This window comes from Ambystoma mexicanum, chromosome 2p, assembly GCF_040938575.1.
Source record: "Ambystoma mexicanum isolate Mex_15411 chromosome 2p, UKY_AmexF1_1, whole genome shotgun sequence".
In the NCBI taxonomy this organism is placed as follows: Eukaryota; Metazoa; Chordata; class Amphibia; order Caudata; family Ambystomatidae; genus Ambystoma; species Ambystoma mexicanum.
Window position 1 is genome coordinate 362,996,183 of NC_090923.1, and position 26,466 is coordinate 363,022,648.

A 26,466-nucleotide genomic window follows, 5' to 3' on the forward strand; every position below is an offset into this window, starting at 1 on the left:
CTTTCTCAAAATTGTATGTATGTTTCTCTATGACATGAAAAGACTACAGGTAAGTGTGAGACCACAGGATGAGCTGGTAAGATCGCCACATTGTTACAAATTTTAGAAACTATAAAAGATGGGCGTTGTGGGTATACTTGTGTGAACATCCATTTCCAGCCTCAAACTTTTTTAATTTAACATCACTGACCATTTTACTTATGTTTTCTTTGATGCAGCGGGACCCTGGCCAGTGGGTAGGTAGCTAGACGCAGACAAGAGAGCAAGATGGAGGGAAAAATTGAGACATCTACATAGATTTATTTGTATTTAATTGTTCATTTATAATGCGCTTAATACCAGCAAGTGATTCCTAAGCACGGGATCAGGATTCAAACCTGTGCTGCGCCGCATTGTCTTGCTACCAAGACAAACGTGTTGCCCCTGACCTATCCTTCCTATTCTGCCTGGTGTCCAGAAATCATGAACCATTGTGAGAAAGATAGTGGAAAATGACACAAAGCATCTTACATTGAACTTTTTGTTTCACATGGAGACAAAGGGCCTCATCATGAGTTGGGCCTTAGCCCTTAAATGCGGCGGCAACGCTATAACCGCTACATTTAAGGGTTGTCCCAATCATGAGATGGGCGGTAAGTGGGAGTTTTATCTCCAGCTTTTTGCTGCAGTTAAAAATGTCCCATTAGGGGATGCTGTTGAGCCGCCACAAGATGGCTGCAACCCTCTGAGCCTCCAGATGAGCATCCAGCATATTCGCTGCTAAACCCACATCGGGGAAACACAGACTCGAGCCAAACGCATACATTGGCTCCGTTGGGGCTCTGCTACAACTTGTTGAAGAGCTGTGTAAAAACTCATCGGAACCCCAGAGTTAGGACCAGGACAACTTGCAACGGCCCACGCAGGCCCGTACTTGTGGGGGAATGAAGCGCCAGCCGAATCAGTGATTGCAGGGTAACCTGCTCTACAGGCGGCGCAAGCCGGCCTCTGCAACGCAGATGAACTATCCTGGATGAAAAACCTGGAAACGCGAGGGAACACACTGGCTACGACCTCAGGGCAGCGAAACCCACAAACTAGACACCACATACGCAGCGAGGACTCCGGCAGTAGCCGTTGCTGCACCCTGAGGACAGGGCACTGAAAAGACGCATAGACCCGACCACTGCAAGGAACAGCGGAGGAGTCTCGTACGTCAGACCAGCACTGAATGCTTCATTGCTCATTCATAATCTTGGGTATGGTGTGGGCAGTCTGGGGAAAGAGTGGATAACCACTGCTCCTGAACATCCCCCCTTGCGGCTGGAATTTATGTTGCACTGCTTTGTGGTCTACATACGTGGTGCGCATGCACGTGTGCATTCATTGTTCCTGACACATGAGTAGGGGCCTTCGGAAGGAGGAAGTGGCAGCATGATATACCGTAATTGATAGTGGCAACTGACCTCTGTGCCCTAATTCTCCTATTCAGTGACCCAGGAATACTCCTTTACTATGAGGGGTGCAACACCGCGAGGTAACAGGGACTAAGTTGCTTGAGAGCCTTACTGGGACCTGGGAGGAGACGATTTAAAAATGTCATTTGGCTTACGCATCTTCTATTGGCGTACACATACTCGTGGACTTCACGCTCCTTTTTCCGCTATAGGTCCCTGCAGTGGGTTAATAGACTGTTCCATGGATGGTGATGGTTGATGTTGATGCTCAAATCCTGCACTTCTGATACCCCTGCATTGAGAGGTTGCTGTAAGCTACTAATATCTTGTATATAAAACAGTACACACCGACACCTGTGGCGCATGGACCGTCACCCTACTAAATCGTTGGCAATCATTGACGAAAAGGTGGGCCTTGCCTGACGGGGACAAAACTATAACCATGCCAGAGGGGGGTGGCTAATCAGAAAAAGTACAATACGTTGGATGCCTTTGCCAGACAATCTAATCTTCCTCGCCTGGAGAAGTCAGTTGACTCACAAACCGAAATGACCACCTCAGAGACACCTGATGAGTCACTAAGCCATAAACAGGTGATGGAAGGAATGCAAGGCAGATTTGCCTAAATGGCTGAAAAATTGGATGACATCACAACCAATATAAACACATTGAATTATAAAATGGAGAAAGTCTACACGGATGACGGAGGCAGAAGCGCACATTGGGCCATCAGAGGACGACATAATCGCTTTGAAATCTAAAATGTCAAGAGTCACTACTGACCTGAAAAGAGCCTTGTTAAAATGTGATGACTTGGAATCGCGTTCACGGAGAAGCAAAATGTACATAATTGACCTGCTGGAAAACTTTGGCAGTGGCCCCATGGAAGAGAGCGTTAAGAACCTTTTGAAAGACCTGTTTGACAAGCAAAACTTCTCCTCAATGTTTATGGTGGAAAGAGCCCACAGAACACCACCAACATGTCCTAAACCCAGAGCCCCTCCCAGGGCAATTGTTGCAAAATTACTCAGTTATAGAGACTGTGACCCGGCACTGCACCTAGCCAGAGAGAAAGGGCCATTACACTATGACAACAGTACAATACACTTATACCCGGATTTCTCCTTGGCTGTCCAGCAAGAACACAGATCCTTTTTGGGCGTGAAGCATATGCTTCAGGAAAGAGCGATCCCATATACTATGTTACATCTAGCGTGCCTACGGATCCTATACAGTGGCAAAGCAGTATTCTTCACCCTCCCGGAGGAACCAGTGAGCTACATTGAGGCCAACATACCAAAAACATCTAAAGCGGCGGAGGAAATCGCAGGCGCATCATCTCTATCTCTAACTTGATGGAACACTGACGATTTAATGTAAATGCTGGGCGTGAAGACTTTAATCACTTAGGCTCAACTACCTCTCTTTATAGCAACGTGATCACGCTTAAATGCTAGTGTGTTAACTTTGGATTGGGCTATTGCCCTCGGAATAGAGTACTTGTTCATACGATCGGCGGCACCCCCACCCGTCTGACTTGGGAGTTAAAACGGCAACCACCATGCAAAGATGCAGTTTCTATTTTGGTATAGCATGTATACACAGGTTGCGGATGTGCACACATGTTTGGGGAAATGTGGTAGGGGGTGGTTGGTGTTCATGGCCCTGATTGGAAGGGTTATGCGGGCGGGGAGTGGGGATACAGGTTGGGGTAAAACTGGGGAAAAATGTTCAGTTATATACGAACACTGATTCAGAGTGGCATGCAACATCTAGTGGCAATGAAAGGGCACTTACACAACAACATTGTATGTAGTACTAATTTATGTTACCGTAGAGACAATTTAATTATTAGCTGGAATGCCAGAGGGCTAGGGAATTGCACACAGACGAGAAGAATTAAAGCCTATGTGAACCATCAAAACATCCAGGTCCTGTTTCTACAGGAGACACCACATGCGGTTGGTATTGGAAACACCTCATTTGCGGCAACATGGGGCCCGAACAGGCACTATACTGTATACTCCACACAATCAAGGGTGGTGTTAACCTTGATACATAAGAAAACTGCGTTTACGCAATTACATATACACATATATATCCTGAGGGCAGATATGTTGTAGTACACAATGAACTACCTAATAAAGAGGATCTGCTGGTGAACACATACAGGCCTATCATTGACGACCCTGACTTTTAATTGAAGATAGCGGACTTGTTATTACCATACATGCCCGCTGCAGTAATCTGAGAGGGTGACATGAATACTATACTGGATTTGTCTCTTGACTGTACTGGATCTAGCTCCAGACCGTTATCGAAGGCAGCCAGTTGTATTGCCACAATACTCGATAGTAATCTAGCCTATCACGCTGCTGGCACTATATTCATACAGCCTACTCCTTCTTCTATGTCTACCATATAATGCTGTGCAATACTATCTAAATACTCTCTAAAGCCACCTACCCGGCCCAATACTTACATGTGAACGTTAGACAACTAGTCCATTGCACTGCCGATATTATGCCCAAAGCAGCCTATAGCTGCACAATCACGTGAATGCTATTTACGCTTCTGTTATTATGCTGATACTAACCTAACTGTATTTGAATACCTGCACATTCATGTGAATGCTACCTATGCTGTTACTATGTCCATATGTCCAGGACTGAAATCTCTACACTGGCTCCCAGTGGCTGCGAGGATAAAGTTCAAAACCCTCTGCATTGTCCACAAGGCCTTCTGGGGCCTTGGTCCTAAATACCTTCAACTCTCTCTTCCCAAATATCTTCCTTCCCGAGCCCTTCGCTCATCCGCCTCCAACTCCCTCAGGGTCAGCCGCTTCTCGAAGCAACAAGCTGGGGGTAGATCTCTCTCCGCGGCAGGGGCCTCCCTCTGGAACAGCCTTCCTGCCTCCCTGAAACTTGAGGAGAACCATCTCCGGTTCCGGAAGCACCTCAAAACCTTCCTCTTTGCCTCTGCTTTCTCTCTCCCTCTCCCCTGCTGAACAGCTAATATTCTTCACTGAAACTGCACTGATTCTGCAACTGGACCACTCTTAACGGCCTCGGTCCTGGGCCCAGCCACTCTCCACTTGCACTGATGCCCTGGAACCCCTCTGCACTGCGGGACTGTCTCTGTATCCCTACAGCCCCCCCTTTTCCAGCACTTGTTCTGCACTTACCTTGCACTTGCCACCAGCTGGCCCTATTTATTTATTACTTTACGCCACTTACCTTGTACTGCACTTCCCCCCTCCCCTTCCCCTTGCACTTTTCCCCCTCCCCCACCCCTGCACTTGCGCGATCTGAATGTCACCTGGCCTAGTAGGATCGTTGTCTGTCTCCCCTTGTTTCCTCCCCTCCCTGCCTCGTCGCGCCTTGAAACACCTGTGTATAGGCGCGTTACAAATGCAATATCATATCATATCATACTATCCCATCTGTACTCACTAACTTGGACGTTAACCAACCTGCTGACTTTACTGTTGGTATCATGTTCCCACTAGCCTACTCTGTTGCCTTTCTTTCATACTGAATTAGCCTGGAATGCTACTATTTTGTGCAAATTGAACTAGCCTATTGTGCTGTCTTTGAAAATTGAATCAGCCTATTCTGCTACCTTCGTTGCTAATTGAACTGGCCTATTCGGCTGTCTCTTTTCTTGCAAAGTGAATTAACCCATTCTGCTGTCTTGTAAACTGAGCAAGCCTATTCTGCTGCCTCTCTTGCACATGGAATCAGCCTATTCTGCTACTGAGATTGTACACCTCCAGCAGGCTTTATCTGCATAAGGCGTTGTATGTGCCTCTGATTTTTACCATCTCACTGCTGACGTATACGCCCTATTATCTAACTTCTTGTGTAAAATGCCTAATATCAATGTACCCAGTTAACTAATCCAACCTCTAGTCATTATGAGCCCTTTCCGTGACCAGCTTTAAGCAATTTGTCACTCCCTGTGCCACTGCGTAACTGCCTAACACTCTTGACCGCTCTGACGAGTGTACCCACAGTGCCCACTGCACATACTACAGACCACTAATACCTCTAATTTATACCCCGTCCACCGTCTCACTAACAAGATGCGTGTATCAGGACAATTCATGCTCTCCCTTATAGTACTACTAGCCCTAGCTTACAAACACAGAACTCCTCCAGCTCCTTACCACCATTCGGCTCTTAACCTAACCATGACCCAGACCAGCCTTACTCGCACCCAATCACAGATTAACCCAAACACTTATGTGAGACCTCAGCAGGCTCCCACCTATGAGACCCAACCATGAAACACTACCCTCAGAAATAAAAGCCTCTGCTTAAGACTAGCCAAACTATATGAACCACTAGCCAGAACTCTCTGTACTTAAAACCGCAGGAAGGACACCTTTCTTACTGAAACCTCTAATATCAGTAAAAAAAAGCCCACATAGCCCGATATATGGTCCACGTACTCATACTTCCTCTAAGACCCAACTGACAGGAATCTCCTGCACACCAAATGCCACCAGCCTAAACCTTAAAGGTGCTTTAATGAATGCCAGATCCTTGGTTGCTCATGCTACCGAGATATCCAACCTCATCCAGATTGAATATTATGATTTCCTGGCCATCACGGAATCCTGGCTACATGCCGCGGCAGGCCCTGCCCTCATTCTAGCAGTTCCCAACGGATATACCATTTTGAGATCTGATAGAAATGAAGCACGCAGAGGAGGTATAGCCCTTATTGTCAAATCTAATCTTTCAATAAGACTAGCACCACCATTGACATTAAATCATGTGAAAGTCTCACAGCCAAGCTATCTATCAACAACTCTCAGACTCTCACTATCCACCTGATATACAGACCTCCATGTCCTATTGCATCCTTTGAGGAGGACATTTCCACCATCCTGTCCAACAATCTAAAATAAACTCCTCCTAAATTATTCTTCTAGGGGACATTAACCTGGGCTTCAATGAGTCTAAAGACCTACTCGCATCTAGAGTGGCCAATATTTTGACTGAACTTGGCCTCTCCCAGAGAGTGCACCACCCTACCGACAACAATGGGAGAATACTCGCCTGGGTGGCAGACTACAACTGCAATGCCTCTATCTCGGCGATCTCCCCCCAAATCTGGACAGATCACCACCTTATGACATTCTCTCTAGCAACCAAAGGACCAACCTACATTCCCATTCATCTGGCTCCGCCCATATCAACAAGGAATAAAAAGAACATTACCTCTGACAACTTACTCCCTCTGATTCTTCCCACTCTCAACTCTCTGCCCGAAAACTTGGGCCCTGTGGTCTTGGTGAATGAGTATAATAAAATGATGTCCACTTCACTTGACTCAATTGCGCCATTTAAAATGAGAAAAAGTAAGCCCAAAGCTCACCTTAACTCATGGTACACACCACACGTGAAAACATTACGCTTAAAAAAAAAAGACAATGCAAGGCATCTTGAAGATCACTACCCTCCGAGGAAAACAAAACCAACCTCAGTACTATAACTGCCCTCTACAAGAACGAAATAATTTTAGCCAAACACGAAACTTACAGTACCAGAATATCACAAGCTAACTCGAGTATGAAGGAACTCTTTGTTATCTTGAAAGAACTAGAAGCAGCTATCGCAGTACCTGACAATTGTGTAAAAGATAAACCTTGGTGCTCCAACATACAGCAAGCACTATCCAACAAAGTCACAACTCTACAAGCTAAAATTGCCAAGAAAAAAGCGTCACTAACCCCAACTACTTCCCCTAAAATCTCTCCCACACCACCTAAATATACTGCATGCCTCCCCGTTTTAAGTTCTCTAAAGTCTCTATCATTGAGACCAAAAAAATTATACTATCGCTCAAACCTCCTAATTGTCAGGGAGATCAATGCCCTACCCAACTGATCAAGGTTGCAGCCAGAGACCTGGCCCCCTTTGTTTCAAAACTCATCAACTCCTCATTCTCCTCGGGCACTATACCAAGCAACCTTAAAGAATCTTGGTGCTTCCCCTACTCAAAAAACAGACGCTAGACCCTGCCATACCCACCATCTACTGACCGATCACAAAAGTGCCCTTTCTTCTGAAAATTATAGACAAAAAGGCCTAGTTACAAATACAGAAACATTTGGAATACAACTTTTCACTGGGTGCACGCCAGTCAGGCTTTTGGCCCCAGCACAGGACAGCTTTAATAGACCTAAACGCTCAGATTGATGAGCTCATGGATAAGGGGAAATCAGCCCTACTCCTCCTCCTGGACCTATTGTCTGCATTCGACCTTATGGACCACAGGGTCCTTTGCAGCCATCTGGATTCGGCAGATCACTTTTCTGGAGAAGCTATAGCGTGGATAGAATCTTTTCTAAGCAATAGGACAAAGAGTCTTCTCCCCCACTGCGGCGGCGGACCCTATCCCCATCACTTGCTGAGTGCCCCAGGATTCATGCGTCTCACTTACCTTATATAACATTTTCACGAAGCCCCTTTTCAATGATCTGGACCATCTTGGTATCACCTACACTAACTATTCAGATGATACTCAGATTCTTCTAGCACTTACTGGTGATCATGACAAGGATGTGGCCTTGGTGAATAGGGTATATCTCATCATCCAGGCATGGATGGCTACCCATGGACTATGCCTGAATGATGACAAGACTGAGATCATCATCCTGGGCACTCCCTCAACCCTTAAAAAAATGGGACCCAAATATTCTACATTCAACATTGACAATAACCCTATCACGGTCGCTAATGAGGTGAAAACCTTGGGTTTCTGCCTGGACTCTAGCCTCTCCTTCAATAATCCGGTCAATGCAATGGCATCTGCCACTGCATATACCTGCAAATTGATCAGAGCAGGTAAGCCTTTCCTGTCCAACAATAGAAACAAAGAAAACATCAAGAAAAAATCCAATTCCTTCAGAACAACTCTCTTAGAGCCGCACTCGGAATTGCCAGGAGAGATCATATCTCCAAAACTAGAAGATCAAATAATTGGCTCTCAACATACGATAAAATCCAGCTTAAAGTGGCTTCTCTCACACATAAATGCCTAAATAATGCTGCACCCCGCTCGCTATCTCTCAGAGATACTCACTAGAAATATCCCTACAAGACTCACCAGATTGTCCAGCACCAACTGCCTCTCAGTCCCAAGATTTAAACTCTCTAGAGTCGGGGGACGCAGCATCCCGGTCAAGGCAGCTCAACTCTGGAACTCCTTACCTCTTCCTCTGTGAGTAGATCAATCTTACCTAAAATTCCATCAGAACCTCATAAGGTGGTTCAAAGACTCTGACAAGTAATGACCTTGTTTCTTTCACTCGCCTCCATCCTGATTTTAGACTGGGTGTCTCCACCTGCCCTTGACCGACTAATTCCTCCAGCCATCTTCTGGCCAACTCTAGCTCACTTCTCTCTTTACATTTTTGTATATATTACTGTACTGTATCATCTGCATATATATATATTTTATATATTACCGTACTGTATCATCTGCATCTTCAGGTTATACACTGCCTCTTTTATATATATGATTTGTTCTTTGTGTAACTAAGCTGTAAATTATCTTATGCAATGCGCCCTGATACCCACGGGACTGGTGCGCAATACAAGTAATAAAACAAACAAACAAACATCTCGATGGACCACATTTACATGATATATGGTGTATGCTGCATCCAGGGGAGAGGCGATATACATTTACTTGACGGTACACAATATGGCATTGCAAATAGACATGTTCCTCGTATCCGACCATCTAGTGGTACAGGTGACGGAGGCTGATATATACCCACAAACTTACTCTGACCATTCTCTGATTATAATATCTCTGCTGTGGGGCAACCCCCCGTTAGATTGTGGTATGTGGAGGTTTGAAGTCACTGGCACTGCAGGACTTAGTTTTCAAAACAGATCTTGAGGATGACATCCATACATATTTTCTAACCAATGATAATGGAACGGTCTCTTAGGCCACTCTGTGGCAAGCGGTTAAAGTATATATAAGAGGAATTGCAATGTCGCGAGAACTGGGAGTATTTCGCACTATACGCAGCGATGTGACGAAATTTGAGGGGACACTTCAGGCACTAGAGCGACAGTATGCAACAGCACCTAACCAAAATACTCTAGCGATTATCAAAGGACAACTTGAAGCTTTCAGACAGCTGGCAGATAGGGAAATGCAGTGATTTGCTAAACCATCCTCCGCCAGGAAATATGGAGAAGGTGATAGACCTGGGAAATTGCTGGTGAATTTGGTGAGGACTGAGGGGGGACGGAATTACATAATCGGGTTAAAAGACTAGAGTCGATTAATGGTGTATACTGAGCAGGGCATGAACAATGTGTTTACAAGATTTTACACTTCTTTGTATCAAAAACAGGGAGATCACGACAAACACAAATTGGGTGACCTATTGAACGATATCCCCTTGTCCTTGTTGTCCCACGAGGTGGGACTCAAATTGAATGCCCCGATAACAGAAGCAGAACTCGTGCAGGTGATTACAGATCTACCTAGAAACAAAGCACCGGGGCCGGATGGGCTTACTCCTGAATTCTATATGTAATACAGGGCTTTGTTAGTTACCCCGCCATTGAAACATTGGGAAGAATCTGCCTCACTGGTAAGTGATAGTCTTACTTAAGCCTGGGAAAAGAAATGATGAATGCCGGTCCTATCGTCCTCTATCTTTAATGAACGTAGACACCAAAATGTACGCTAATACCGTAGCCAACAGATTGCTACCGCTAATGCCTGCTTTGATTCATTCTGATCAAGAGGGGTTCATTCCAGGTCGAGCGACATCCCTTAATGTGAAGCATTTATTTAATGTTATGGTACCTATCTACCCAGAAGCAAACGCAGCAGCAGTGGCTATAGACACTCAAAACGTTTTTTATATGGTTTCATAACCTTTTTTATTTGCAGTCCTAGAGAAATGTGGGATAGGAAGCACTTTTATAAGTTACATTCAACTATTATACACAAAATCTATGGCAGCTGTTCGCACAAATGATACCCAATCCCCTTCATTTGAACTTGGTAGAGGCACCTGCCAGCCAGGCGTGCTCCTTGTCATCTCCTCTTTTTGCTCTGGCTATAGAACCCATGGCTGGCCTGATCCGCTCTCATCATCGAAATAGAGGTATTCGTATAATAGGCACTACGTAACTGATATCACTCTACGCAGATGATGTATCAATGTACTTTAGAGACCCACAACACAATCTGGACCCAATAATGCACAACATAGCCCGGATTGGTGCATACTCCCAATTTGCTGTAAATTACAATAAATCAGATAAATTACCCCTGACTGATAATACTGCTCATCCCTGAATACAGTCTCAATTGAAATGCTCTCATCATCGAAATAGAGATATTCGTATAATAGGCACTACGTAACTGATATCACTCTACGCAGATGATGTATCAATGTACTTTAGAGACCCACAACACAATCTGGACCCAATAATGCACAACATAGCCCGGATTGGTGCATACTCCCAATTTGCTGTAAATTACAGTAAATCAGATAAATTACCCCTGACTGATAATACTGCTCATCCCTGAATACAGTCTCAATTGAAATGGTCCCCTGACAGACTGAAATACTTGGGGGTGACAGTGACTAAGGCTAAGGACACCCCCATTGTGGACAATTATACTTGCCTGCTAAAATATGTGGACATTAAAAAAATGACCTCGTCGTGCATACCCTTGTCACTAGCGGGTAGGCTGTCCTTAATAAAAAGGATATTAGTACTCAAGATGCTGTATACATTTGTAAATGTTCCTACCTGGCTGGGGAAACAATTTTTATCAAATCGACACAGAAACATGTCCCGAGATTTATGGTGAAAAAGGTGGTCAGATATGCACTAGTATATGCACTGGAGGGTTTCAACAGGCCCAATATGGAAGTGCACTGGCTGGCGGCCCAATCTCAACATGCTACCTACAGGCATTGCGATGATGCAGCCCCACCACATGTTAAATTAGAAAGGAAAGCAGCTAGTGGGACAGAGTTGATGACATTAATACTTGACAGAACATACAGAGATTTTTGACAGTTCGACCCGGTGCAATGCACACTGTTGGCGTGGAAGCGTATACTCATTAGATTGAAAATAGAGACTCATGTTATCATTGGCTTCCATTATGGAATTATCCCCTACTATCCCCTACAGGTGACTTGGTGATTAAATGGTGCTGAGAACCCTGGGAATGTCGTGCTAATGGGGATCTATTCTTAGAGGGGGAATTTATGTCACTAGACAGCTGCAAAATAAACATGTAGTAACATCGACTGATGTACTTCATACACTACTACAGAATTCGAGCTGCACTATGTGATAAATGGTCAGATTATCTAAAAGAACCCCCAGAAACCAAACAACTGTCATATATTGCTAACTCAGTGAGGTGCCGCGTGTATTGTCTACCCCATACAAGGAGATATTGACCACGGCCCCTAGGGAAGAGGACCAGTCACAGGAAAAATGTAATGCTGTGCTTAACCTAACCGTGTCAGATACGCAATGGGCTGCAATGTGTAAATTTACTACTGAGGCTCTATGAACATGCGTTTCAAATTAATTCATTATAAAATATTGCATATGTTACATTATACACTCCTTAAACTCAAAAAGATATACCCAGATTGTAACGGGCAATGCCTGAGGTGTGGATCGTTAGATGCAGAAATACTGCACATGCTGTGGGACTGCCCAGTTTTGGGACAATGTTGGGAATCAATCTAAGCAATCAGGCAGATACCCAAATCTCTTATGTCTGCTATATTTGGTATGTGGCAAGAGAAAATGGACAATAAACTGAGAGCATTCCTGAATATTGGGTTTGTGGTAGCAAAATTATGTACACTGAAAAGATGTAAATCCAGTAGCCCACGTACTATTAGTGAGTGGCTCAAAGATTTAACATAGGTCAATGACTGTGAGGAACTATACATATTGAGATTGTCCTGTGCGTCCAGACCAAAAGATATTTCGGGTGAATTTCAAACCTACTTGTCTAAAGATGAATCCGGTGGAACATATTGTTGTATTAGATAAGGAAATGGGAAAGTGGAATGCTTATTGTGTTGAAGTGTCATGTAAGACTCCATGTTTTGTTTGTTTGTTTGTTTTGTTTTATTTATTTATATAGCGCTCCAGACCCAGAGGTAAAAGGGCGCTTCGGGACAAGTTACATAATACATAATATACAGTTTACAGTTACATTTATACAGTTTGCAATAAGCGTTAGACAGTTAGAGAGTAGGCAGTATCGTCAAGCATAGGAGAGAGAAGATGGTAATAATAGTTTTTATCCAGTAACCATCCAATAACCTGTTCCCTAAAAGACTGAAAAACTCAATAGATTTGATGTTAAATGGTGAGGTATTCCAAAGTTGGGAGGCAAGGACCGTGAAGCTAGATCCTCCGGCTCTTTTTAAAGTGAATCTGGTCACTGTTAGGCATAGGGGATTGGCGGATCTAGTAACTCTAGTAGCCGATTTCAAGGTGAATTTGTTAGTGAGGTAGGGTGGGGCTAGATTGTTTAAAGCTTTGTATGTGAGACAGATGGTTTTAAGGTCAATTTTCTGTTGTATAGAGAGCCATTTGCAGGATTTTTTAGTGGAGGAAATATGCTCTCGCCTGGGGATGCTGAATGTGGCACGTAGCGCGTTATTTTGGAGTACCTGTAGTTTGTTGATTATGGATTGGTTTGCACCTAGGTATAGGCTGTTGCAACATCCAGTTTAGACTGTATAAGAGCCCTGGCCAACGTAAGGCAGATAATAGTGGACAAGAAAGGTCTGCAGGCCCTGATCAGTTTGCCAGTGTAGGCAGTGGCTGAAGCAGTCATGTTAACTTGTTTGGAGAGGTTAGTGTTGGCGTCAAGATAAAAGCCAAGGGTTTTCACACTTTTAATAATGGGGATTGTGTTACCATCGATGATGATGTTATTGTAATTGGGGCTGAGTTTCTGCAAGTTGTTGGGTGAGCCAACAAGGAGAAGCTCAGTCTTCTCATCATTCAGGCAGAGGCCGTGTGGGGCCCTCCATGCCTGAATGATGGAAAAGATTTCATTAATCCGGATGATGTCAGTGCTGTAGTTACCTGAGATGGTGAGGAGTATCTGGGTGTCATCTGCGTAATTGGTGTAGGTGACACCCAGATGGTCCAGTTTGTCAAAGACTGGCTTTGTAAATATGTTGTACAAAGTGGGGGAAACGCAGGAGCCTTGTGGGACACCACTGGTGCTAGGGATAGGGTCTGCCGCCGCCTCTGGTGAGAAAACCCTCATGGTTCTATTAGCCAAGAAGGATTGTATCCACATGACAGGAGAGGAGAAGAAATGTGCTGCAGATGAGAGGTGGTTGCAGAGTATTTTATGGTCAACCAAGTTGAAGGCCGCTGAAAGGTCTAGAATGAGTAGGATAGCGGCGTTACCTTTGTCTTTGATTTCATCAAACTGGCTTTTAAGGTCAACAAGGGCAGTTTCTGTTCCGTGTTGAGGTCTAAAGCCAGATTGACGTATTCCTAGCAATTGGTTCTTCTCTAAGTAGTCCTGAATTTGCAAGTAGGCCACTCTGTCAAGGAGTTTTAGCAAAAATGGGACCGTGGTGATGGGTCTATAATTAGTGGGGATGGCCGGGTCTAATGTTTGTTTTTTTAAGCGTGGGAGAACCCAAGAATGTTTCAGGTTATTGGGGACTAAGTTAGTGGAGAAGGACAGATTTATTAGTTTGGTGATGAAAGGGGATACATCTCTGGATGCATCTTTTATAATCTGGTGAGGGCAGCTGTCCCCTTTGCAGTTGGACGGTTTTAGAGATGTTAGGATTTTTTGGACTTCTGGTATAGTTACCTTTTTTAAAGTGAAGCCTAAATTAGTGTCTGTAGGCGGAGGTGTACTTAGGTTGGTAGACTTGCTACTGGTAAGTTGTTGACGTTTATCCTCAATTTTGGTTTGGAGCCCTGTGATTTTGTTGTTGAGGGCATTCTGGATACTAGTGCACCAAGGTTTGTCTTTCGTGCAAGTATCTGTGGGTGGATTAGGATTTTCTAATTCCTTTAGAATAGTGAAAAGTTCTTTAGTTCAGGATCCTGCCTGGTTTATTCTAACATTGTAAGCTTCTTTCTTGGTACAAATTATTTCCTTTTTGTATAGGGAGGAGATGTTCGTAAGATTAGTTTTGTTTTTAGCAGATGGTATCATTTTTCATAGTAGTTCTAGTTTAGCTTTCTTTTTTCTCAGTAATTTGAGTTTGGGGGTATACCAAGAGTTCAAGTGAGCTCTAGGTTTGCTTTTGCGCAGCTTCAGAGGGGTGATAGTATCAATGGCGTTAGTCATGGAGTCGTTGTACGTGTTGACCAGTCGGTTAAGGTCCTCCATGGCTGGGAGAGCATTGAGTGTAGGAAGGACCAAGGGGATTAGGGCTTCAACAGTAATGTTGTGCTTATTCCTTGCCAGACAGGCTGATGCCGGGGGGCACTTTTTAGTATCTAAGTTGTTAATATTGATATCAAATGGGATAAGGTAGTGATCAGTCCATGCAAGAGGTTGGGAGGCTTTCAAGTAATATTGCAGTTGAGAGCCGCTACCCAATCAATAGTTCTGCCTTTCTGATGGGTAGGTTGAGAGTTAAGTTGTATGAAGCCATGCTCAACTAGAGCGTTAGCCAGGGAGGAGGCTGGAATATCATTGGGATCATTGTACCCAAGGTTAAAATCTCTAAGGGTGATGTTTTGTGCTGAAGGTTTAGAGTTCTCCGCTATTAGAGAGGTGATGTCTTCCTCAAAGGTTCCAGGAGGACCTGGGGGTCTATATATTAAGTGAATGGTAATTGTGCTCTTGGGGGTGGTTTGTAGCTTGATAGTAAGATGCTCACATGATTTAAGTGGAGAGGAGGTGACTGATCTGAGGTTTAGTGAGGATTTAAAGATGATAGCTACACCTCCTCCTCGAGCATTAGGTCTCTCAGCTCTGAGGATGGAGTATTTGTCGGGAATAGCTCGGGTTAGATAAGGCCCTGCGGCATCTTGTAGCCAAGTTTCTGTTATGGCGAGGAAGTCAAGATCGTCTGATAGGATGATGTCAGCAATTTCTGTGGGGTGAGCAACAACGGACCTGACATTAAGTAGAGCTCCTTTTAGGAGGAGGGATTTGGGCTTGTAAGCGGCTTTGTCCTTATTGTTGGTCTTAGTCTGTGGTATTATAGAAGACTTGCTGATCGTGAAGGGTAGTCTGGTACCTAGTCTACAGTTGCGGGCAGTGAAGTCAGGGTTGACTGTAAGTAGGTTACCTGGCAGCTTAGTTGTGGGTTAAGTCCTAAATTTGGGTTGGTTGGGTTTAATGCTAGGATGGGTGCCCCCTGTCAAGTGTGGTACATTTGGTCTGGGGTGAAACGAGGATCTATCAAGGATGGCATTGGCTAGGGTGTCAGCTGGGCGGTCACTATCTTTGGTGGTGTGGTGTAGGTGATAGCTATGAGGGAAGGGTGGCATGGTGGGCAGGAATGGTGTCGGGCACGGGATAGGATAGTGTCTTACGCATCCAAGTTTGGCTAAGCCATTACTGAAGGATATGTAGTTGTTATCACTGCCAGCTACACTATCTTGCATGACACAGAAGGGGAACATGATGAGAGTGAACCAGGTGAACATCGTTCGGGCTGCAGAGTGATCTAGGTTGTACGGCTATGATAGGCAAGATTGGTTTAGGCTAGGCGCATACAAGTAGGTTGAATTAACATTTGTACACAGCACGGCCGATTCAACTTGGCTAGAGGCTCACAGGATAGGCGCTTCGGCTATAGCTAGATGTTCACAAAATAGGCAGATTGAACCTAGCTAGAGCCACACAAAATAGGCAGGATCAGCTTAGGCAGGTTCAACTTAGCTAGAGGCTCACAGAATAGGCAGATACCTACTAATTATTTGTTGTACTGTCATGTTATGTTATGCTGAACTTAAATAAAAGGTGAAAAAAGAAATGTCCCCTTACTGCCCGTTTTCAGGCAGACCACTACTCGTGATCTGGCGCTAATAGCATCGGACCGAGTAGCATTAACGCTATTTGTGCTGGTGCTATCCCAGCGGTATTACCACCAGGATACCTTCAGACTTATGATAGAGCCCAAAGTATTGTGGCTATTAAGCAGGGATATGGTTAGTACTACAAAGATGAAAAGCAGACTGCCAGGTTCTGAAGAATCCAGACACTGTAATATTGAGAAGGTGAAGATTAAGTGGGTTTAAGGGCTGAAGTTGCAGCCAGGCGTGTAGAGTGTGAACAACAGGAACACCAATAATGGAAGACACCTGTAGTAGGAGCATAATGAAGATACCTGGGTGATCTGAAGGATCAGGTTATGATGAAACGTACACCCAAGATTCTTCACAATGGAAAACTGAAGGGGGGCAGGCTCATAGACAAGGGGAACAGAAGTGAGGGCCACAGAGATGAGTTTGCCCACCAAAGATAAGCAATTCCTTATCCAGTGAGCAGTCATACAGGCCCTATGTGGGGTGTAATCAAAGGCCCCAAACCAAAGGAACTGAAGCGTCCACTGGGAAACTGAGCTGCCAGCATTCAGAAACCTGCATGCTGAAAAATTTGGCATATTTAAGAAGACTATGCGGGTGTCTTTCTGTAAGAGAAGGCTAAAACAAAAATGTAATCTGAGTGCAGATTGCAAAAGCACATCAAATTGCGGGCTGAAAAATAAACGCAGCAATTCTTTCACCGAAACTGTCACCCCTCAAAAGGGGCTGTGACAATTCAAAGCCACTTTTCAGCAAGTCATTAAAAGTGTATTTTGTTAATGACTGAAAGAAACAACCCTACACTTTCAGCGCAAAAGCAAAGTGAACTCTAATCAGTAAAACACACGGTGTGTCAAAGAATATAGGCTGATGTTAGAGAATGCAGTAAGTGAGTTAATTTCAGCCAAGGACAATGAGCAAAATTCACAAGTGGCTTCCCCCACTGCCAGCCTGGTTTGTGCGTCCCAGCTGTTTACAACTGCAGTAAAGTGTGACAGCTAAGAGGTGTTGAAAACAGACTTGTCCCAGACTTGGTATCACTGAAAGCTCATTTCTGTGTAGAGCAATTGGCTTTAGCTGGTGCATGACAGACGTGTAGGGGGAGGTATGAAATCAGAGGCTGCAATCAAGGCTAAACTCTGAAAAATACATACAAATAGAAACGTTTCAGATCAAAAGGTCATACCCTTTAGCTAAGAGGACAGGATGCCAGATGTCTGCAGTGTGGGGTCCTGTGTGGCTGGTGCATCACAGGTATTCATGAGCTGCAGCCTACACTTCAAACAACAAAGAGACTAATAAAAACACTGCCCAAGAGAGGCAAATGACATTGGGGATAGGAGGGCTCCAATTTGCAGAAAGATTTCCTATTAATTTAAAAGGACTGTCATCATTTAGGCATTTTTCTCAGCAACCATAACTCATATGATAGATATGCCATTTCTTGGGTAATTTGGAGACTATTTTGTTGAAATAACATTCATCCACCTGCGACTTAGGGAATTGTGATGGTGAGCTAAAAGGTGTTCCTGTCTGCTATGAACATGTCCCGGATTTAAGAGTTGGCGCATCAGTGGATTTTAAAATGGGTATTTGGAGAGTAAATTACGAGTTGATAATTATTATGCTTTTTGTGTAAATGGCGTAAAATTGCCACACGGCCATGCAACATGATCAACATGATGCCGAAAGGGCTGTTGTTTCATTAAATTCCCCATAAGTAGCTGAAGTGGAATATATGTATATTAAGGTGGTTACTAGTAAATTAGGAAGTTTTGCTACAAAATTAAGTATTGCCAATATACTGACATAGAATCAAAAGGGGATTTCTAAGGGAAGTTGCCATGTGTTTGTTCCAGTCTCTTAAACCTTTCATAGAAGTGGTCAAGGTGACATAAAACCAGGTGCAGCCTTTATCTGTTTTTGGGACAAGTCACGGGGAGAGAAAGGTGTAACATTAATCAAGGCAAGTGCAATTAACCATAAACCATGCAGTAAGGGGAGGTTTGGCCGCAGTAAATTTCATCGAGGGAGAATTGGTCAAATTTATTTTACCGCATTTTACCGCAAATATATTTGTGGGTAGGTTAGGGGAATAATAAAGGGAGGGGGTGATTGGGGAACCTGCTGGGTGTCTTCGCAAGCATACATTGGCGGTAAAATGTCCTAAAAGAAAACATTAAAATTAACCAACTCTACCCGATGAAATAAATTCGAAGTAACCACACAGAGCCAACCATGCTTGTGAGCCACGGCATAACTGATGCATGTCTAGTTCAGCTATGTCCTGATCAAAATATAACAACAATATGATTTTATGATTTAAACCATTGACTGCCTGTAATCCGGTGGTGTGATTTCATTTTCAGGATTTACGATCTCTAGGGATTTGTATTAACTATCCGCCTTTAATTATTTTCGTTCCAGTCAGGAATGCTTCATCCTAACAGTGCTGACATTGGTTTGCTTTTCAGTGTTCTGTAACATGTGGCAAGGGCTACAAACAGCGACTGGTCTCCTGCAGTGAAATCTATACTGGGAAAGAGCACTACGAGTATGGCTTCCAGAGCACTGCCAACTGCCCTGGCGCAGAGCCACCACATGTCCTGTCCTGCCTCCTCGCCGAATGCCCAGTGCCAGCCTCCTGGAGAGTTGGCAACTGGGGAAGTGTAAGTGCCTTTGCTTTTACTGGCGAGAAATGCAAACATCCTACAAAAAATGATGCTATGAAAAGCGGAGAAGCATTGGGTGATTGTATAGGAAAGATTTGTTGCGCCTATTTTTCGCTTTCCAAGGATATTGTGTTAGGTTGCTTACTGTTAGATGTGTCCTCCTACCGCACCAGGCCCCTTGAGCTGTCAGCTGATGGGAGCCGTTTGCTTTGGCACTTAAACAGGAAGCTCTGTGTTTCTATATAAAGCTACTACTGTGAGCATTCATGCGGTTTCATTTCCAGAGCAGTTGTGTCAGATATTACAACTAAGGCAAAAGGAGATGCAGCTGTGTGTGCAGGGTCACTCATTGTGGGGATCATGGATAGACCTATGGTCTCCTGGGGCGCAAGTCGACACCCTGGCCCCTAGACCCAGAGCCGGCCTTATGGGGGGGGGGGGCGGGCCGGGTGACCAGACGGGGCGCCACGCCCCCCCCAGGGCGCCATTAGGCCACACCAGCTCGGGGGAGTCTTTCAAGGGCTCCCCCGAACTGGCGTTGTGGGTGAAGGCAAGGCAGTCGGCCTTTCGTTATAAATTCCCCTGCCACTGCAGGCGCATTTAATAGCAAAAGGGTGCCATTAGCCCCCACCACGCCAGCTCGGGGCAGCCTTTCAAGGGCTCCCCCGAGCTGGCGTAGTGGCAGAAGGTGCGGCAGGTGCCCCTTTCTTATTAAATCCGCCCGCAGCGGAGCACATTTAATAACAGTAGGGTGCTGATGTGCCCTATTCACAACATTCTAGTAAAAAAAATGTGCAACATCCTGGCCCCGCCCACCCTCCGCCCCACCCTCTGTTGACCAGGGGCGTGTGGGGAGGAAGGGGGTGAGGGGGCACCAATTCCCTCGGGGTGCTGCTGCCCCTAAGGCCGGCCCTGCCTAGACCATACCTGGGATTGTGAGGTAGTCCATGGCATCAGAAACACAGGCTTTATGTTATTACTGCACAGGCTGCTAAATAAGGAGTGTTTGTGAAGCCTCCTCAGCAAAACTGTGGTGTTAATTCCTGTTCTTGGAACAGCAGACCTGTGCTTAGCCGTCGTAGAATATTCCCATCTCTCTCGCGCTCCCCTTGCTGAAATCAAATTGCCTCGAAGGTGCACACTGTGTATTTGTCAACAAACAAGGCAAGAGCAAATCGACTGAGGAGCTGGCGTCTTCCAAGAGGGTAATCCCGCATTTCACAGGTGACTACGTTCTCCATCTTCGTTCTAAACATGAGCATACTAAAGTGCTTGGCTGGCAGTGTTAATGTCAGCGAATGCTGCCCCTGTGTTCAGGACTGTGGCATATTGATTATGCTCTCTGTGACGGATCAATATTGTCTTTCCCAGTCCCTGATGGGCTTTCTTTTTTCCAAAAAGTTAATTCACACTGTTTTGTGGGTATCTAACAAAGCAGCTCACACTTAAAACCAGTGGTGGGCCCGGCATACAGGAAGTCTGACGATTTCCCTGTGGGCCTCTTATGTTGGGTACCCTCGTTTTCTGCTTGTCATACCATCTCTCCCAGTCATTCCATAACTCCTCCTCCCCCAAATCCACCTGAAGTAGATAATTTGTTATAGAATGTTCAGTATTCTTCAAATCGTATATGCTAGCCTGTTATGTTTAGCAATTTTATAATGACCCGTGCTTTAAAACTCTACTTAGATGGGTTGGTCTTGCTCGCTACATTCCCAAGCAATGTAGAATCTGGGGCCACTTTGAAAAACATTTCCTGGGCCATTTATGGGTCCTAAGTCCCCTCTGCTTCAAAAAAGATACCTGCTTACAGTCGGATCCAGATAGTCCACGCTTCATGTGTCCTCTGCCCGAGATTACTCCCATTAGGTGGCAATGAATTGAAATGATCTTAATCTCACCAGCCTATAACTGATGGAAGCTTGAGCTTGACTTGCCTTGCTCTGTTTTTCAGTGCTCGGTTACCTGTGGTGTTGGTGTGATGCACCGCTCGGTGCAGTGCTTAACAGATGTGAACCAAGAAAGCCACCTCTGCCTTCTGGATTCCAGACCAGAGGAAAAACGAACCTGCCACAATGCCAAAAACTGTAAGTGGGAAACAAATGATTTTCTTTTGTCAATGCTTTAAGTCAAACGTTGAGACAGTACATGTTGTTTAACATTATTAGCATTATAATGCTAAGTGTAACATAATATGCTTATACATAATAGGATATAGGGCCTCATTACGAGGTTGGCAGTAACCCGCGGGTGCTGCCGGCGGGTTGCTGCAAACCCTGTGACACAGATTCCGCCGCCTGATATCCCGGTGTCACCGGGCTATCACTAGTGGCGGTTGAACAGTAAATCCCCATCCCCATGGAGTCCCATAGGACTTCATGGGAAGGGGGACACTGAAGCACCAGCACCGTTGCTAACGGTGCAGGTGCTTCAGTGAAAAACCTGCCGGTAGGGGCCTGAAATCCCAGCAGGTCAGGCTTGCCAGGGATCCATGCCCCTACCGGCATTCTCATAGTATGGCGGTCCGGATAGGGTGCCGGTACGTTTCTACCCTTATTTCCGGACTGCCAAACCTGGAATGAGACCCATAGTATCCTATATAAATAGATAAGAATTAGATAGGCCCTGAGGACGCTCTGAGAGTGAAACACGTATAGGCCTGTGGGAATACGTTTCATCAACTACGATCTCGATTACCCTGTTTGTATAATAATAAAGGGAATCAATGGTTTTTGAGGTTTACTTTTTGATTTATCCAGGAATACATGCACATATGGAAATGACACACTCTGTCATACATAGGTTCTACTTGGCATTTGGGTATAAGTGCCAGTCTCTGACCGATGCTGCATTATTGGTGCAACAGAAGGACTATAGTTCTTAAAGGAGAAGAGTTTCGCCAACATCACTCCTGTGTCAGCAATGGCCCCACCTATTTATTTACTTTGATAAATAAATATTGTTATTTAGTAATTTTGTGATGTTCTGAAGCTATTAGTATTTACTGTGATGCAGTGCATTTGACTCCTCTGCCTGGAACAAGTTGTCGTAGTGGGTATAAATGTTTGAGTGAGACACTCTGCAATAGGTGCATTAAATGACCAAGTAAACCCCTTTTCTTTTTAAAAAGCTTAGTTGTTTTCATTAGTATCTACTTTCTAGATATACATTTTGATTTTTTGGAGCACTTCAAATCTTTCATCATATCACACAAAAGCGGCCTGCCTGTGTAAAATAATGACTATAATCAGGTGCCCTTATCACACAGTTTTTGTTGAGTGTATTGAAAGTACAGTAGTAGCATTCTGACGAAATATTCTTGGGCTCTTATCAGTTTTGTATTCTGATACAATGGAAGTGAAAGTTTGGTTGAATTGTATCTTTTAACTATTTAAAACCATACATTAGTCTAGATTAGTTCAAACTGTAGCCTGTCTGTGGGGACATGCTAAAAACACCTAGATAAAGTAAATGGAGCATCTTTAGTTGTGGGGGCGGGGAGTGAGGGGATCGCTCTACTGAGCCCAAATGTATAATGTGCAAACCTACCCCAGCAAGAAAACCTGGCTACACCATTGCTACTCACCTGCAAGAAGAAATTGTCAACGCTACTCAAAGGGTTCCATGCAATAATGTCCCTGCAAAAATATCGCCATGCAAAAAAATTGCCGAAAAATTGCCGTTTTTTGTGGGGACATTATTACATGGAACATGCGGGGGACACCCCCACAATTCCCAAACCTTTTTTTTTTCTTCATGGCGGAAACTCCCGCTGCCCCTATCCCCATATATATGGTCACCCAAATAATATCGCCACGACTTTTTCCCGGCGATATTATTTACGGCGACCATATATATGGGGAGAATATTACCTGATACCACTCAAAGGCAATAGACACAAACATCAGTTGTGACATTGCAATGTCTGGTGAAATTTCTAGCTCAGAACCATAGGGCAGCACGTCTCATCTGCCAAAAATGGTGCTCGGTGTCAAGTACAGTTTGCACAAGTGAAGCTCTGTTCAGGGAAGGTGTAAGTAACGTGGTGAAGAATGAATGCAGCGTGAAAGTGGGCAGGGGACTTTGAATGAGATATGGAAATTCTGGAACGAAAGCAGAGCTAGAAAATAGGAGCAAGGCAGAGGAACCCGCGGAGAAAATAGAAATAAAATTGCATAAAAGGAAAGGGTTGAATTGACGCTAAAAGTGTCATGTAATGTAGACAGAGCAGGGAACATAAAGAGAGAGATGTAAAAAGAGGAAAATATTGATAGGGCCTTATTAGAGGTATGGTAATATTAATACAATTACCAACGGCACCATATTACAGGACTTACAATTAAATAATATTATCAGTATTCCAACGGAAGTCTACAAGCAGTAAAAAACACTATTACAAGGTGCAAAACCACCTTGCTAATCCACCAATTTTTACATTATGTATTATGTATGTAATAATGTAAATGACTAAATATCGTAATTATGTACATTCTTAATATTGTAAGGTTAAACATTTTCTTTTAACCAAATCAATAAAATAAAAAATAAAGTTGTTATGCTGTACAAACTAGGGGCACACATGTATGATGGTGGATGTATTTGTATTTATTGAGTTTTATATAGTGCTTTCAACCAAACCGCTTTACAGAGAACAATATGCAATACATAACATAAGCAATGTGAGTCCCTTTTTAGAATCATGTAGCATAGAACAATTTGCAGAAACAATTTACAAAGAACAGACAGTAAAGCATAACGTGCGCAGTGTGGGACGAAGTTCAGAATCAGCTGTTAACAGTCAGGCAGGTGGCTGAAGTAAGTGCGTTTTTAAAGAAGAGCGGAAGGAGGAGTAGGAAGTAATGGAGTGGAGAGAGGGAGAAGGTTCTAGTGAAGAGGAGCAAGAAGTTGTAAGGATCGAAAACGGGATTGTGCACAAGGGGCGCGCAGTATTGTAAGTCGGAAGTGATCACCAGAGCGGAGAGAACGAGAGGGAGAATAGAAGGAGAGGAGGGATGCAAGATAGGGGGGGCAAGACCGTAGAGAGATTTGAAGACAAGACAGAACGGCCCGCCTCCACCTGTCCCCCAGCGAGATTAAATATAGAGAATACATTTTTTTGAATAAAGTCACATTTTGTTTATTCCACTGCCATGTAGAATATAATACAAGTAGGATACCCTTAGATTGCCACACTACAGAGAACTAGTTGGCCACGTTTAAGGGAGGGTTAAGTTGCTGAATACACAGAGGGAATGAAGCAAATGGCGACATCCAAAGTTAGGTTAGATTTAAATAACTTATAAGGAGTTTTGTTTTTCCATAAGTGGTGTCCAGACAATTAAAAGTATCAAGGCTGAGAAAAAAAGGGTGGCTAGCTGCAACAGCACGAACAGGCTTTTCTCATGGTTCTATTTTAAATAAGCACCAATGAAGTTATTCTTGTTGTTAGACAGAAAGGTTTAATTGTCAGGTGCACACAGTAAGATTGCCAAAGACATATTAGCACGATGTATTCGTAGTGCCTCCAACTGTGAAAGCAGTTCAATGCATGCACAAACACACACATAGCCTCCGTAAATTGAAGACAAAAGGTCTCATGCACGGGCCTCACACTGTAATTAATAGGCTATGCACGTCATGCCCCAATTAGATCGAGCACCAGCAGGAAGTAGGATGTATCAGGGTGTGGAGTGTAGGATGAGCTGTCCAAGGTTAGGCAAACTGTCTGGAAATTTGGGGCCCCTACATGAAAATATGAGATGGGAGTGAGTTTGATAGTTCTTTGGCCAAGGCAGTGTTTCTATACTTCCTTTCCCACTAGAAATTAATTAGGCCATTGTGGATAAGAGCAACATCGAAGACCACAGCAGTAACAGGCACCAGGTTGTGCTGTCAACCAATCAGAACGCGTTCCAATAGGTAAATGACGTATTGCATAATAGAATGGACACTGGGCTTGGTTAAAGATAAGGACCGTGTAATTGAGAGCAGCAATGCATAAAGTAATGTATGTAATTTAGTGTGCCTGCCAATTATAGCGTGTTGATTTTGTTTTTTATAATTATGACAATGGGCCTCATTACGAGCATTGAGGTAAGCAAAAAAGGAAGGCGGAATGGTAATACCGGCATCGAGTACCGGTCCGGGCCATTACGAGCTGTGAACCTGGCATTACCGCCACCGCCTGTACCGTGCTCCTTCTTACCGGCACGCGCGCGTACATGCCGCTAACAGGAGGACATCACAAGTCACACGGGCATGCACTTAACGGCATCCCGAAGGCGGTAAATAGGGCCTGGACGATGCCGGTATTACAGGCATCACAGATCACCCGTAAATAGCAACCTGCTGTGTACCCAACTGCCACAGGTGCACACAATCACCACAGGTGGAGACAATGGAGCCTGTCCCAGCACAAAAGGAGCACACCCACACACCACACCAAAATGATCCCACTTGCTGTTGCAATCCTGGGGCTGGAGGACATGCCTGTGCTGCTACACCAGCAACAACAAGAACAGGCAGCACAGAGGGGACGCAGGAGGAGAAGGAGGGTGAGACAGGCCCAGCAAGTCCCACCAATGCAAGCAGTGGTACCACATAGGCAGCCACGAATCCCTCGCATCAGAGCCAATCCATTCAACCTAACCCCTGTGCAGATCCGCACCCTGTAACGGTTGGACCGGTACATCACCTTCACCACCATAGTGAACATGATACACGATGACATTGTCAGCCTGATTGAAATCTGCACTGCCATCCCCCCTATACTGAAGGTAGTGTCTGTGCTCCACTTCCTGGCCACAGGCACCTGCCAGCACACAGTGGGCCATCTGCATGGCATATCACAACCTCTCTTTTCATGCACGCTGACCCAAGTGCTGGATGCCCTCCTGAAACACGCAAGCAACCACATATCCCTACCACGGACTGCCCAGGAGCTCGCTGACACTAAAGTTGGCTTCCATGCAGTGGCAGGCATGCCCAATTGCATCGGTGCCCTCGACTGCACCAATGTTGGTGGTCCCTCATGCCATGGAGGTGGTGTATCGCAATTGTAAGCAATACTACTCCATCAATGTGCAGATGGTATGTGACTCCAGCAAGATGATCACACATTGTTGTGCCCAATTTCCCGGATCTATACATGATGCCATGGTGCTGCGGAACTTCTCGCTACCCCGCTACATGGAGTGACATACTGGACGACGTGCCTGGCTGCTCGGTAAATTGCCTGACAGGTCCATGGCAGTGAGTGGGGGGGATGCATACTCCACCTGAGTGAGATTGGGGGGA

General features: G+C 44.6%; 1 protein-coding gene across 1 annotated transcript in view; it reads left to right on the forward strand.

Annotated features, from left to right (window-relative positions):
• Nucleotides 1-26,466, forward strand: part of ADAMTS9 (ADAM metallopeptidase with thrombospondin type 1 motif 9) — a 1,221,593-nt gene that overhangs the window by 1,020,550 nt on the left and 174,577 nt on the right. Inside the window, exons 32-33 of the mRNA XM_069643707.1 lie at nt 18,973-19,167; nt 21,125-21,257. Coding sequence (XP_069499808.1) covers nt 18,973-19,167; nt 21,125-21,257 — 328 coding nt within the window. The remainder of the gene's footprint in view (nt 1-18,972; nt 19,168-21,124; nt 21,258-26,466) is intronic.